Genomic DNA, 17,029 nt, shown 5'->3' on the forward strand with positions numbered 1-17,029 from the left:
TTAATATGGCATTCTCATGTTGCTGTTTAATTGATAAAACATGATGATTAAACTAAACAAAAATGAGTAAGATATACTATATATAAATATATTTGTACATAAAATACTTGGCAAAACATGTATAATGCGGTCAATCTCACTGCGTAGTAAAGCATGCGACTAGCTGCCTCCCCTCTAGTCTTACACTGCTAAATTAGGGACGGCTAGCACAGATAGCCCTCGAGTAGCTTTGTGCGAAATTCCAAAACAAACAAACAAACAAATATAAAATACAACTTTCTCAGTCTGAAATAAAGGCACAAAAATTTGTTTTAGGTACAATTGTAGCTCAAAAAAAAAAGCTAGCAACTTCAAGTGATACTCATTGCTACAAAACAGTAAATTTTTTGTCATAAATACTTTTATGGTGCTGATGAAATTTAAAAAGTGGATTTTATATATATATATATATATATACATGTCATTTGAGAAAATAAAATTATCAGGAAAGTATGCTTGTGTTTTTAAAATATTATGTACAAAAATTGTTGAAAACATACAAATAGTGTACAAGGTGGACATTATGACATTTCTTTTTATAACAAATATAAATGAAATACATTATAGAGAATTCTTTTTTTCTCAAATTAAAAACATTTTGTTTTATTCCATGGAATTTTAATGCTTATCCATTTATATCTTTAAATTAAATGTTGCAGTCTTATTCAGTTAGTTTCTTTTACAGATGATGAAACTAGTCTTGTTACTTGGGAGAAGAAGATACTGCCAGAGCAAGACTATCTCCATCATGTAAGTTTTATTATTATTGAAAATTTAGGCATAAAATCCTATCACTGAAGCCATCTTCATATGGTACTCTTCCCTGCCTCTATAAAAGTGCTCTTAAGAACAAAAAATAAAAATGTGAAAGTTTCTTCTTAGCACATTCAAATATTGTAATACTCATTTTTAATTAATTCATTTCTTAGCATTCTATAAGTTTTAGGAATGTATTCTCTTCTCATGTTTATACTTAATAATAAAAATGTTCAGTCATTCTGGTGCACTGGAGTGCTTCCCTATTACATATCCATTAGTTGTCAGGGTTCTTACTATGTTTTAAAGTAGGCTTTCAATATACAAGCCTTTATTTGGATAGTTGACATTGTAGAAGGGTCAAGGATAAAGCTGGGAAGTTGGTAGTATATGTTAATTGTTGGCATCATTAATCTGTTACATTCAGTTAATTGATTACTGCAGTTATTCCCAAAGCATGGTGTATACAAGAAATAAAAAAGGTGACAGCAACTGCCACTTGCCTTTACATTGGTCATCCGTTTGTATTTAGTGACAGTTCCAGGTAGAATTTCAAATTACGAAACTGAAATCAATGAAACTGAAAAAACTTGAAGTGTAAGAAAAAAAAAACCTTTTAACACTAAAATGTGGCAAAACTCAGATAGCTAGTTATGTGTTTTGTGCTTAACTAGAAACCAATATAATAGAAATATTTTGATTAGTTGGAATAATAGAAGTGGTATTAACCTGTAAACCTAATTTTGATTAGTTTATTATTCTCATGAATATCATTATAATTGGAATTTTTATCTATTGTTGGAATGGTCAAAAACACTCGTATCGATTAATTGATTATTTTCATGATAATTTATACAATTAAAAGTTTGATTAATTGATCAGTTTAATTGGCACTAATGTAATTGCTACTCAAAGGCAATTAGTGAAATCACCCAGCTTCAGTATTGTGGTATTTTCCCCAGGCAGTTTGAAAGTTTCATCATCAAAGAAGCCATGTTCTAGCTATCTGAGGTCCAAATATCTATAACATTTCTCAATATAATTATTTCCAAAGAATGCAGTTTAAGGAATATTTTAAACATACATTCTAGACCTGTAACTATAACTCATACAATCAAGTCACCATTAACCAAACTGAGTGTAAATGTTGTGGTTTTAATTCTATAATTAATCAGAATGATAAACTTTGTCTGTAAAAACTAGTTGGATTTTTAAGATATTGTTAATTCTTTAATTTTTTATGTATTATTATGCTGATGTGTTTTTATTTTTTATAAATCTGAACTGTCATAAAATCCAGTTTGACCAAAGAAGGTACTATGAAACAAACTCTTAAATTCTAAATGGCCACACATTGCTGAAAAAAAACAGAGATTAGTCATCATTTATAATCTCCTAAATGCATTTAGTCTTTTCTGTACAACAGTTTGATAATAAGTGATAAAACTTTGCATCTCCCTCCCAAATACAGTGCTTTGGCATTAGCTAAAAACTCCTCAAACAACTTGCCAATAATGCAAGACCGTTTGTATGTCTTTGTATGTACATCACTACAGTTCACCATGCCAACAAATGAAATATTTACACTCGTATTGTCACTGAGACTACTAACATTGTTATGCATCATTAGCAGTAATATATATTTCCTGGTTTCCATTATATTTAACCATTTTATCAGTTTGCTGCTGCAATTCGAATTAACAAAGACTTTTTTTAAAGAACTGGAAACTTTGTTGGTTTGCATCATAGTTTTAAAGAGTTTTGTTCATTTTAGATTTGTAATTAAAAACTAATAATACAATTAGACAAAATAATGTTAAGGCATTATATTTACAGTCCTAATTGTTGCTTTAAAACAGAAAATAACATATGTAATATATAATAATGGGGACAAAAATATCTCAAAATTCCCTGGTCTTCATTTATCACTGTATAAATATTAAGTATCATGATCAGGTTTCAGCTGATAGACTGTCTTTAATGCCAAAAAGTTAGCTATTTAATGGATGTGAGTTAGGGTTATGATGTTCATTGTATTATAGTGTTATTTGGATTTGCTTTTATCTCTTTCTTTTCATTAACAAATTTTAGGCAATTTAGAGATGCAGATATTTGGATAGTAATGTTAATTATTTATAAAGTGTTTTTGTTCAACATGGTGTTAGAAAAATACTGAAATGTCTATGTTTTTTGTCCTGCTGACAATTTTACAATCTTAAGTTTGTGCCAAACAAATCTTGAGGGGTTATTCCATGCTTCCAGTATCAGTAACATGACATGTTCTCTTTCTGACTGAGATACATGATTCAAAACCTGTTACTGATCAGTATTGCTACATTAGCATATGTTCTATTTTACAAATTATATTTTCTTGAAATTGTTTTTCATGAAACTGAGATAAACACATTGGAATGGCTTGTAGTCAATAAAAATGGGGGAAACACTAGGATTACACTATAAAAAAAATTATTCAGGATCTCATGATAAAATCATTCATTTTCAAAAATTTTGAGTACAGAAAATTTTGTTTCCAAAGTATACTTACCTCCAACTAGTACAGCTATTACTCAAGTGCCGTGTTTCTTTTCCTTTTCCCGTCTAAGCATTGGTCTGACTTCTTTCTCACTGCTTCAGTCTTTTATTTCTTACTTAACTGCCCTAGACAGTATCTGTCTTATGACACTCTCCATTTACATCAGTGCACCCTCTATCTTGGTACTGTATATTAGAATCTTCTTTAGATAATATTGTCCCTTTTTCATGACAAAGTATTCACCAACAGATTTCTCTGTAATAAGACCTTTTGAGATACCTTGAGTATTCTTTGTGCTACCTACTTGATTTTTGTAAAGCATGCACACAAAAAAATGTTTCTTTGGCAAGTTAATTTACTGTATGTGTTCCCAAATTAATGTATCCAGTATGAAGGCATCTCTTGTCTCTCCTATCTCACCAATAACATCTAGCATTGTTTGAGAATTTGTGAGAGGAGTTACTCTTAATTGAGGCTCTCTGTGTTCTTATTCATAGGAAGATGGAGATATACATTTGGTCTGGTGGTGTTTATCTTTGGGGGTTTTGAGGGTGAACTTTTGGATAATCTTGGACATTTTGAAGATAATTTAGATTCATGTTTTTCAGTGCCTTCCTTTATTCTTTTTGATTCTCGTGTGAATCAGCTGACTCTGGCTCCTTTTCTTCTGTTGATATTTTGGGTGTGTGTTGGTTTGGATCATTCCCCAGTTGTTTTTGACCCTGCATTTTCCTTAATTTTGGAAAGTTCATAATGTTATTATGTTCCTTGACCACCTCTTCACAGGCATCTTTTTCTTTGCATGCCATGAGGTTTTAGTGAGTTACATTCAAAATTTAATTAAACTACTTTGTTTTTGTGGTATGCCAATAAATATAGCATAAAAACATAGCTAATAACCCCCTTTTTAATAGTATACAGGTTTTAATTTTACAAGGCAAAATTTAAAACAGTCTAGAATTTCCCTTAATATGACAATTGTGACATTTACTTTCTATGTATACCTTCTTCTCTAATTGATTTACCACCTTTCTAGGAAATATAACATAAATTAAATACTCATTGTAACATAATTATCACCTAGGTAAGGCATTATATTCATAGCCATCAATTTTATTTGGTTACAAAGCTATGAAATAATAATTAGGCCTCTCTGGCAATGTCCATTGTCATATCCTTTATTACAGAAATTACCAATAGTTCCTTCTGACATTCAATACTATATTATTTATGACCAGTAGAAGGCAAAGATTTTCATTTATCAAATGATGTATTATATTACATTGTTTTTTTGTAAAGAGAGTTATCAATTTGCTTTCTGTTCAAGCTTGATTTCCATAAGAAACACATTGGTAGCCTTAGATGAAGTTTTAATGGCTCTTGTTGCATAGTTAGAAAGCCAGAAATATTGTAATAGTTATGGGGCATTGTCTGTTTTTTGCACTTTATTATTCTGCATCCTTTGATGCATTATTTAATCAGATAAAAGTTATTTAGTGCAGTATTATCATTAGCATCAAACAATAGGTTTAAGTGTCACTGATGACTGATGGCAAAGAAAACAAGAAAAAAAGGACAGTCCAAGTAAATACTTTATTTCTTGTTTTTCTGGTGTATTTTTTATTATAAAAGTAACTAAAATATAGAAATAGGAAACTTTTATGCTAAAGTTAAATTAGGTGAAATAAATAAGGACAACATATAAAACGTTTTTATGAGATATGGTCACGAGTAACTTATACGTAATATAATTTGATAGTGTAATATCAGTTGCACATTCACCAGGTGATTTACAATGAGTTAGACAGGGTTCAAAGGACAATAAAATTTAAGTATAAAAAAGATGTATACTGTTATGAGTTTAAAACTATTTAGAACAAACAAATGTAGTTTCAGGTTACAGTTTAAAGGATAATTTAGATTTATTTCAGTTCTCTTTTTGGTGTTATACAAGGCCAATCTTGTATAAAGTTAGAGCAGAAAATTAAAAGATGAAATATGAAGTTTTACTGAAAAATTTGAAATTTTTGAGGCAAAGAAAAGTACTTTTAATCTTAAATTAAAAATCACTTTGTGCTTGGACAATTATATAGAGGCCGGCATTGCCAAGTGGGTTAAGGCATTTGACTCGTAATTTGAGGGTCACAGGCTTGAATCCTTGTTGCACCAAACATGCTCGCCCTTTCAGCCATGGAGGTGTTATAATGTGATGTTCAGTCCCACTGTTCATTGGTAAAAGAGTAGCCCAAGAGTTGGCAGTGGGTGGTGATGACTAGCTGCCTTTCCTCTAGTCTTACACTGTTCAATTAGGAGTGGGTAACTCAGATAACACTGTGTAGCTTTGTGTGAAATTAAAAAAACAAACAAACAATTATATAGAAATACTATATATATATATATTATGTACAAATTTTTGGTAAAAATATATTTCCTTAAAAAATCTGTATTTGTGTGTACGAAAGACTTATGTTTACCAAAAGTGTGCCAAATTTTGTGAAGATACAAAAAATGTGCTAAAGGTTACAGTAAGAAATGCTTATAAGGTTGGTCGTTTTGACTGATCATGTAATGATAGACTTCCTGTAAATCAATAGCATGCTTTTAGAGTACCCTACATTTCAGTCATAAAGTGATCAAGTGCACTAATTAACAACTTCTGACAATTATTTAGGGATAAACACATTTACTATTTATTACAAACTTGTTTTTTTTTTAATGTTCTGCTGTTCAACTTAATCTGTCTCTCAGTTCATCTGGCAAAAGTAAAGTGTGTAGTTTTTTTTAACCAGTTGTTTTGCTGAAGATAATTTTATGCAAAGGATAGAGCAATAGCTTCCAAAATGTAAGTAATTATAGCTGTAAATCTAGTACATCTTCAATGAATTATGACTTCCACTTCTAGTTCATAAGACTGGTACTCTGTAAATAAGACCATCCCATCTGAATATCCTCTTGTTGTTTACCATTATTTTTAATCCCCAGGTGAACACAGTTATTTTGAATTAAATGTAAGAATATTACTTATTGTATTGAATTGTTCATGTAATGTCACACCTGGAATGTTGATATAGGTTAAAAAATTAAAGATATTGTGCTAACTAAATGTGCACTGAAATTTATTTATTTTTTCATTTGCATAGACTCATCTTGTATGCACTGTTCCACCATACAGGCTGAGATCTATTGAAGAACCAGTCACAGTGCAGGTATTTGTGAAAAGTGGTGGTAAAACAAGTGATCCTCACTTTTTCACATATTTACCTGATTCTAAAGGTATATGAGATGCTTTATTTTCTTGTCTCTTTCCTGAAATTTAGCTTTTACCTGACAAGCTTAATTTTCACCAGTGCTCTAAAGGAGTTTTGGAATTATAAATATTTACATTAACTTTCACAACAGAATCAATAAAATGTTAAGCTGAATACATGTCTAAAGGAAAAATTAAAGAATATTGAATCATGTTTTTCATTAGAAATATTACAAAAATTTAGCCTCAGTACTGTGGTGAGAAATAAGCATTGTTATTAACTTTTAAGTTCTGTTTTGAAGATTTAAAGATTGGTTTCATATTTTCTAATAACAAAGTCTACAGAAAACATAACAACATACGGAGTTGATTTTCATGTGTGCTTCTTGGATGAATACGTTGTTTGATTAAATGGGTAATACCTGCTGAGAAGAAAGGGTCATGTGGTGTGTGTGATGACCTTTGGAGTAATATGGCAGTTGTCTCCTAAAAAAGAGAGAAGTCTTTTTTTCTTTTAGAAAAGCATTCTGAAAAAAATCCCACAATAAACATATTACATGTGTAGAAGCTAAAAGCATCATTTTCAAGGTATATCCAAACTTACGTCATTATTGAGTGGAGGTCTACATTATGCATATATTTTACTGGGAAGTTATGGTAATATGATAAAACTTTTTAAACTATTAAACTAAATTTTATTATTAATTAGGTTTTTTAAGTCCTTTTCAATCACCAATAAAGTAACGTAAAACAATCTAGGTATTTTAATATTGTTAGATTTCATGCTTAAATCATTATTCCACATTATTTATCAGATTAAGCATTTAATGATTATATATGTATATATTAGTTTTTTTTTCAGTTTTACCAAAGACAAAATTGAAAGGAGAATCTGTGATGTAGAGGCACAGTGAAAATCACTGTTATAAGAGGCCTAATTGTATTTCTTTGATTTGACAGATCAAGATATGTTGATGAGCCTTTACTAGGAGAAATTGCACTCCACAGCAGTCAAAGTAAACATGAGGTTTCTGTGTCACAAATTCTCCTTCCAGTTTTACCTTTGGTGACACTAGAAGGAAAACCTGTAAAATATATATGTAATCTTTATATTTTATTGTGTATTCACCAGTATTTATTTCATCCTGTATATTTTTTGATTTAGTCAAGATCTCATATCCAGACTTCACTATATAATGGATATTAATTTGTGTATGTTTGCATTTTGAAGTGTTTTTATAAAGACAAAAGCTTCACTGTGTAAAATGAATACATTTTCTGTTACATGCTTAAGTTACAAAAACACTGCTGTTGCAACAATTCATTATGAATTTATTATTTTATGTTATCCATCCTTCAGCCTTTGAGTAACATATGTCAACTTGATACTCTTTGTTTTCCCCTTAATATCTGGATATTAGTCACTGGATGGGTTAATTCTAGTTTTAGGTGAAACCTTAGGCATTGTTCCTACTGTCCTTGCAAAGTTGTTGGGCTTTTAATATAAATTATAGTATTTACTTCTGTGTTTCAATTTTGTTTTTGTTAAATATATTGAATTTTTAACATTGTTTTTGTGTTATAAGCTTTTATTACGTTTGAGTGGTTTGATGATGCATAAGTCTAAAAAAATACAAACATATTCAGTCAAATGTTTCATAAAAAATCACATAAATTTTTAGCTTTACTACAGTAGTAAGAAGTAAGTTTTGTTGTTGCCTTGAAAGTTCAATTTTGAATGGCATATTATTTCAATATACAAGTCAGCTGCAATTACTTTCATTTGTTTGAAACATCTTTATTCAGATATTATGCCTTACAGCGTAAATTGACATACATTTGAGTATATGTGTTTTTAACTTCTGATGAATGTTTGTTTTTGTTTTCAGAAGTTGTGCTACAGTATGCATTTTAACTACTTGATAGTGAATATTAATCTAATGCTAATATAATTTTTCCCACCATTCACATACTTTTTTCTTCAAGGCTCAAAATTATAGCATTAAAATAGGAAACCTTTTTTGAAATGTGTGCATGTAATTTAATTGTAATATATATAACCTTAATTTAAAGTATAAAATTTATATGTTTTTCACAAATACATATCTTGGTAGCTATATTATATGTAAGTAATAACAGTATATACAGGATAAGTATGCTGCTAGGGTTGCCTGGTCCTCAATACTTTTTCTGTCAAAAAGTTCTGGTTTTTCCTATCTATCCTGTCTCTATCCCCTGTCTCATATGGTCCTACACCTTTCATTTTACACAGTACTCCTTTATCCTTTCTTGATATCAAAGTTAATGCTTACCAATTCCAGGCATAGTTACATGCAGTAACCAGCATGTTTCATTCTTCTAGATATTTTGATATTTTTGCTTTGGCTTATTGCCAAGCAGACCTTTCTTTTCTATACTCACAACACTTGAAATATTTTATACAAGTGCAGGGATCCAGCACTGATTCTCTAATTAGGTTTTCCCAGGCCCAATTTTCTAGACTCCAGTTGACCATTAACTCTGTTCTTAGGTATCTATCAACTGCGCACTTCCTCACCAATGCTATTCACTGATCCTCTGCAGGGTTTTGGAGGAGACCATTAATACAGTGGAACTGTTGAGGTTTCCATTCAAATCTGGATAACACTGAAGCCTTAATTGTCTTTTATCATTCTGTGTGTCTTTCTTTACAGAAAATGTTTCTGACACTTGTTGACACAGTCACCTTCAAACAGTTTTTTTTTTTTTTAAATACCAGAATGACAGGTTGTGTGATGGATGAGTGCATGGTGGGGTAGCACTACTGGTTAAATGTTGTGTGCCCACCCTTTCTTTGTCACTCAGTACATCTTTGGAGGCTGTCACTATCCATGTTTCCTTTTGTCATACCGTCACTGTTTTTTCTCTTTATCTGTCTTCTGGAGAGACCTATGATCAATCCAAACTTGATGCTCTCATTAAACAGTTGCCATCTCCCTTTTTAATCTTGGGGGACTTAAATAGACATATCCTGTATGAGATGGTGCTGATATTGATGGGGAGGGGTCATTCTGTAGAGCATATACTCTCAGATAACAGCCTTTCTCTTTTCAATTCTGGTTCTTATACTTATTTTTATGCATGTAGTCAGTCTTTTACTATTGTTTATCTCTCTATTTGTTCCCCTTCACTTTTCTTAGAGGGTTGACAGGGACCCATGGGGCATTGATCATTTTACTGTCATTTTAAGGGAGACTAGCTGTGGTTGATACTACATGACCTGCATTCCTCAATGAAAGTTGAGCTGGAACAACTGGCTCTCTTTCACTGTTCTCTCTAAACTTGATTCTGGCATTATCTGTATAGCATCGATAGATGACTGTGTAGCAGCAGTGACTGACCGTATTGTCCAGGTGGCTACTCAGTGTATTCCCAAATTGATGTTGTCAACAGTATCCTTATTTGCGGTGGAGTCCTGCCTGCCAAATGGCATGGAAGGCTTAAAAAATAGGTCTGGGATACCTTTCATGTGTATCCACCACTTTCACACTGCATTTCTTTTCAGTTGGCCCATGCCCATACTTAACAGGTAAAATGTCAAAGCCAGAAAGAATCTTGGATAAAATTCACAACTATCATCTATTCTGCCACCAATTGAAAAATGATATGGGACAAGATTTGAAAGGTCAGTTGGCAGTATATTTCTCTTCCCCTTGTGATCATGCTCTCTGATGGCCAGAAAGTTGCTGATGCCCAGAGCATCACCAGTGCTCTTGATGAAAGCTTTCCTTGTACATCAGGTATTTCTGTTTTGTTTTCCACTTGATTCCACATATTAGGCATCTGTGTGTCAAGTGTACAAAAGGTCTGAACACCCTCCATGTCCTCTCTTTCACCTCTTGGGGAGTGGATTGACATTCTGTGCTAAAGAACTATTGTGTCCTTGTTTGATCCAAACTGAAGTGTGGGTCTCTGGTCTATGGTTCTGCCAGGACTTCAGCCTTGAAGATGGCTTTGGTTCTGCATGGGGGCTTTCCACACTTCTCCAGTCTAGAGTTTGTACACTGAGTCTCATGAGCCTCCTCTACACCTTTGTTGTTTGCAACTGTCTTTACTGTATACATCGAAACTTTGATTCTTACCACAGCATCCTAGCTGGGGTTGTGTCTTCCTTCCTCAGTGGGCCATGGTTTTTTAGGATAGATGGTCTGCCATTGTTCCTTTTGGTCTTCTTATCCAGGTGCAGTTGGCTGAATTGGGTTTGTCATTAGATGACATTACTGTCTCTACAAGTCAGTCCATCCCAGCATGGCTCATTATCATCCCCAGTTGTGACCTTTCTTTGAGTCATCTAAAGAAGGCATATACTCCCAATTGGAAGTACCATCTTTGATTTGCCAAACATCTTTCAAACTATCCTTCCATTCCCATTTATACTGATGGTTCTAAATCAGGTACCTCGGTGGGCTCTGCCATGATTTGTTGTGGTTCAGTGGTTGTACACAGTTTCTTGGTTCATTGCCAAGTTGTATACCATTTCTCTTGCCCTGGATCATGTAGAAACTATGGCAGTACATGAAGTGTAAGATTTATACTGACTGTCTTAGCTCTTTACTGGTCCTGGATTAGCTTCACATTAGTTGTCAACCTATTTTGGTTGATATTCAAAGCCAACTGGCCCATTTTTCTTTATCTTCTGTTTCTGTCTAGTTTTTCTGGATACCAGGCCACATTGGTATTTGCAGGAACAAGCTCGCTGACACTACAGCTAATTAGCTCTGTATGTTCTGGAGCTGTTATTGCTGTGCCTGTCCTATATATGGATCATGGTCTGGTATTTAAGACTTGGCTTTGCAGCAGTTAACAGTGGACTTGGAGTGAGTAATGTGATAGCAAGCTTTTCCAGAGAATGTTGTCCTGACAAGGCTATGCATTGGTCACAGTTTTTTAACTAATCATTTTCTTTTTTCTGGGTTTGAGATACCAGTGTGTGGCCTTTGTGACACTCAAGTCACTATAGCCCACACTTTACTGTTGTGCTATCATTATGACTCGGAATGACACTACCATTTTAGGCATGTTTTTTCCATGAGTAGTTTGCCCTTGACACTGGACAGTATCACTGGTGATGGTGATGCTGTCCACCTTACTCGTGTTTTTAAATTTTTAAGGAGAGTTGGATGTTTTAATTCTATTTAAGTTTTTTACCTGCTTTTTGAAGTTTTACCTTGATTAATCTTTACTTATTACAATTACTTTATTTTTACTTTTCTTTTTTCCAGTTGTTTGGAGCAGGTAGCCCAGTTACTTTGCTTCAATATATGCCAATGAACCTCTCATTGCCTGGATGATAGGTTTTGGATTCAAGCTAGACCAACCAACATAAATCCTCACATGTATTGGTTAGGAGCCCTTGTCTTACCATGGACATAATGTGCTAGTTGGTTACGGTATCCCCAGCATACTTACTCCATGAAGCTAAGGTTTGGGGGTTAGTATTACTGACAGACTGACAGGTACTCTGGTTGACTGGAATACAACTTGTAGATAGTGACTTATAAATCCTTTTAGTGTATAGAGCTGGACTAGGAACCAGAAGTCTGTTAGGTTTTGAATTTTAGTGGGCACTTTCCTTTCTACCATCATTTGGATGTTGGATTCCAGAGTACTTTGTGTTGGTTGAGAATTTGTACATTTGTGGTTTTGGACTGGAGTTGACCCACTGAGTACAGTCTGACTTGCCCTAGCTATTTTAAACTGTGAGAAGTTTTGTTTTTCACACATTAGTATGTGTGGTTGAAGACCCACCATCCTGCCATCTCCTGGGTGTTTATGTTGAGTGAAGAGCTGGAACAATCAACATGTGTATGTTAATGGATGTGCTCCAACTAATTTTTATCCAGTTATGGGACAGTTACTTCCATATACTTACATATGGTGTGCTGTTTTCCACAGGTGTAGTCCTCTCTCAACAGAGGTTGCATTCCACAGGCATTCTTTGGACACTTTCTGAAGAGTGCTTGTCTATGTAACTTATGCATCTGTCCTTTCATCTCTTCACTGTGGGATTTTTGATATGATGTGAAGTAAGATACTTTATTGAAAGGTAATACTTTCCTACACTGAAAGTGTATTTCTGATAGGTACTTACCTCCTCTCACATTTCCTGCCCTTCATCACCACTTCTGGTGTTTCTTTTGTGCCTAATCTTGAAGAGAAGATTAGGCTAAATAGTGTGGAGGGAGTAACCTTCACCAGGAAAGCGTGTTGCTCTTCTGTTGGTGGATGATTGCTCTATGCTTATTTAAATTCAAAGATGTGGTACAGCCATGTTGAACAAGGGGTATGTGAGAGTTTCAAGGCTAGAATTGAGTAAAAAAAAGTGTGCATATAGAGGGCATCATTAAATGATAGAAGTTGTTAAGTGAGGGGAGATAAGTACCTATTTGAAATATATTTAAAGTATATGAAAATATTAACTTTTGTTGTAGATTTTATAATATTTAGTTTCTTTGATCTGAAAGAATATGAAGTAAATTTTATCTTAAAGCTGCTTATTCACATTTTTGGTTTAGAAGGTATTTTGACTAATAAGTACATTTAAACTGCTGTATTATAAGAATTAGTTTTGTTTTTTTAGTTGCTTGCTTAACATTAACATTTTTCTGCCCCCAAAATTTTCTTTGATATAAACTTCAAGTTAGACTGTGTGTGAAATGTATGCATCTTAAACAAAATGAAGGATGGATTTTCTAGGCGAAATGTTGAAACACCAGTGTTAAAGTTAGCCAAAATTACCTTGTGTGTATTGTAAGACCAGTGTTTTCATTATTTTGGTAAAAAAGTGCATTATGTTTGCAACAGTATGCCAATGTGCTATGCCTGATTTATTTTCATGGGCTGCTTAAAAATTATAACTTAAAAAAATTGCAGTGAAGATATCTGTCAAGACTTGTAAAAGAATAAAATAAATTTTGCCTTAAGATTTAACAAGATATGAGAGCTTTAGCTATCCATTTTGATTTTCATTGAAAGTTACCTATTTTCACATCTGCAATATTTGGTGTAACACCTGTTTGTACCATGAATTTTAAATGTAATAGTAAGTGAAATTTCTTTGCATAAAAACATGAGAATTAACATTATGTTGACAAACTTTTCCCTGTATTAGTTTCTTTCTTTTTTTATTCTCAGTATATTTTTCATTGCTAGGATTTATCAACTGATTTCAGTGACATATAAACCATGGATAATGTTGACTAAATATTATTGAAAGAAAATGAAGAACAACACACGTTTTTTTTGTTCACTTCCCTATGTGCATGACACAGTAACTTTCTGATTGGTCTCTAAATCAAAATTTCATGTATTTTAAAGTTGATTTGGGTAATAAAATCGAACTTTCAGAAAGTTAATTTGTACATCAATTTAATTTTTTTGATCAAAAACGTCTCATATAAACATAAATTTTTATGGTGAAGTATTTTTTTGTATTAAAAGATTGGTTTCATATTTTTATAATAAATATAAATCCAGAGAAGATAGTAAGGTGGTTTTGGTTTTATATTTTTTTATGTGTGACTCTTGAATGAATATTCTGATTAAATGGATTAGAAAGTGTTATGTGATGTGTGGTAATTTGGAGATTAATTTTGCATGCACAGATATATATATATATAGTTATGTTTAATCTTGCATAATTATTAATAAGAGGTTTACGGTCTTTAGCATGAGAAGTATTTAACCATGAAGTTACAGTAACATCATAAGAAGTATTAAGTTGTTAAACTGAATTTTACTACTTTGAAATTATTCAAGAAATCTTTATCAGTCTGCTTGTGGTTTGATTTAATTAAAATTTAATATACGGACTTCACTGTATATCAGATTTGAATTACTGTGTGAGTGCTTTGAAGTGCATTTTCATAAAGAGAAAAGCTTTACCATGTAAAGCTGTGGAGCTTATTAAGATTATATGACTATTTTGTTTTATGGTTTTGATTGACAAAAAACACTCCTGTTAAACTTCTTGTATGAATTTGAATATTTCATGTACATCCATCCTTCAGTCATTGAGCAACATAATATGTCAACTTGATAAAATTCTTTTTTCCCCCTTAATATCCAGGTGTAAAGGCTGAGCTAATCCTAGTGTTTGGTGAGGCCACAGGCATTGTGCCTACTGTCCTTGCAAAGTTGGTAGGCTTTTGATATAATATTACATTATTGACTTCTGTGTTTCATTTTTTATATTGTTTTTTTAAACATTTGACAATAAGCATTCATTATGTTTGAATGGTTCAATAGATGTTTTCCTAGAAAATACCAAGTATATATATATATATATTTTAATTTTTGAGTGGTTTGATGGTACATTGTTCTTTCATGAAACCTACTGAAGTTTTACTTTTTGTATATATGTTTTTCATATATTTCTTTCAATAGAAAAAGTCTGATCTGAATAGCACTCACTTGGCCTCCTTTCAAGTTGCATTAGTTTTAAGCTGCTAAAGGTTATGGTAAGTTTGACTGATAGGAAACTGTGTTCCACTTAATCCAATAAATCCAGTATGTATTCTGCTACAGACTAAAATGACAGAACCTTATACCATAAAACCACATTTTTAAATTATGAATATTTTGATAGATTCTTTGTGTATGTATATATATATATTTTAATATTTGGAGTTTTACATTTTATTTTGTACATGTTCAATAAATACTCTAAGAACAGTTTTTGTAAAGTTGGTGCCATGTTCTGAAAATGTTCATTTGGAATTTTCTTTGTAAATTTTAATAACTGTAAGGAACTTTTATTGATATGTCCTTACACATTGAAACTTTAATTTTTATATTATCAGACCACTGAATAGTTTATTGGTGAATGTGATTGTGATACTACTATTAAAACATCTTTAATAAGGTTGATAGTTGGTTATTGCATTTTAAGGTAAATTATAATAAATGCATGTTTAAAAATTGTTTGTTAATTAAAAACTTAAAGAAAACTGTTGAATTTGTGAGTTATGTGAAAAATATACTGGCCACTTAATCAGTGATGTCGAGAAAACCCACTTGTAGAGAAATATATATGCAAAAACGGCTCATTTGGGTTGAGAAAATATTTTACATAGAAGAGCGAACAACGTTTCGACCTTCTTTGGTCATTGTTGTTCCCTCTTCTATGTAAAATATTTTCTCAACGCAAACGAGCCGTTTTTACACATATACTGGCCACTTATGTGTGATTTTAGACAAAGTGATCAGTGACATATCAAGCTTCTTTTTAGGAAGCATAATTTGTATAATTGTTGTTAATACACCATTGAGACCTGGCATAGCCTGGTAATTAGGGTACTTGCAATCTCTGAGCGGTGAGTTCAAATCCCATCACCAATTATTCTAGTCCCTTCAGCTTTCTGGGTGTTTAATGTGATGGTAACTCCACTTTTTGTTGGTAAAAAAGCAGTTGGTATAGTTGACTAACTGCCTTCCTTCTAGTCTATAACCTTTAAATAAAGAATGTAAATATCACTCAGGTAGCTTTGAACAAAATTCAACAATTATTCATTGATAAAATGGAAGTTTTGTTAAATGTTTTTTGTTGAGATTGTTAGAATGATAAAGTATGGACACAGATTATAATCTTCCTAAATTAATCTGTCATATTATGTCTGGAACAGAATTTCTTCATTAAAATTGGTGAACATTTTGGTCTTCATTTTTACTTCCATACTTATATCCTGTAAAGCTTTTTTTTAATTGTTGATTTGGTATTTTTAGTATGTTTTTAACCTTATTATATTAAAACTTGAGAAATAGCAAGCCACTTGTGAATGTTATTAAGTGGTATGTATGTGCAGGGTATCTTATTTGTTTTTAAACATGTGTATTTATTACAAGAATTATATGATGGATGTTGAACAGTAATTTATTTGGGTATTTTTTAAGTTAAAATTCAGAATATTAAGTTTCCTTAAAAGTATCCAAGAAATATTGATTTTTGAAAATTGAAAAATATTAAGTTCACAAGCTAAAGAATTTACTCATAACCTCTTATTAATACAATATATATTAAATTAATGGAAAAAAGGTTTTAAGGTTACATATGTTAAGATATTTCTTTGGTTTCACAGTAGCAGAGATGCCAACCATTACGATTTGAGCGTAATCATTACGATTTTGGTGTATACGTTATGATTATACGTTCATACAGACAAATATTACAACTTGTTGCAACTCCCAAATTATTATATATTATATAGGTCTATATAATAAAGTAATAAATTGTTCTCCCAGAGATACAAATAAATTTTGACAATAAATAAAAGACATAGTCCAAATGACTACTTGCGATAATCATGTTTGTGCTTGAAATAATAAAAAATATTTGTATCTCTGACATCTACCAGTAGTTTGAGTGCAGTGCTTCTCCATACTGGGTACGTTGGAAAATCCATAGTTACGTCATCAGT

At 32.0% G+C, this 17,029-nt stretch overlaps 1 protein-coding gene across 3 annotated transcripts in view; it reads left to right on the forward strand.

The window, feature by feature from the left end:
- LOC143250802 (uncharacterized) overlaps positions 1-17,029 on the forward strand; it is a 61,483-nt gene that overhangs the window by 27,774 nt on the left and 16,680 nt on the right. For all 3 annotated transcript variants that reach the window (XM_076501816.1, XM_076501817.1, XM_076501818.1), the window contains 2 exons: positions 725-789; positions 6,469-6,601. In XM_076501816.1, the coding sequence (XP_076357931.1) occupies positions 725-789; positions 6,469-6,601 (198 nt within the window). The remainder of the gene's footprint in view (positions 1-724; positions 790-6,468; positions 6,602-17,029) is intronic.

The sequence above is a fragment of the Tachypleus tridentatus genome, chromosome 5 (genome assembly GCF_004210375.1).
Source record: "Tachypleus tridentatus isolate NWPU-2018 chromosome 5, ASM421037v1, whole genome shotgun sequence".
Taxonomy (NCBI): domain Eukaryota; kingdom Metazoa; phylum Arthropoda; class Merostomata; order Xiphosura; family Limulidae; genus Tachypleus; species Tachypleus tridentatus.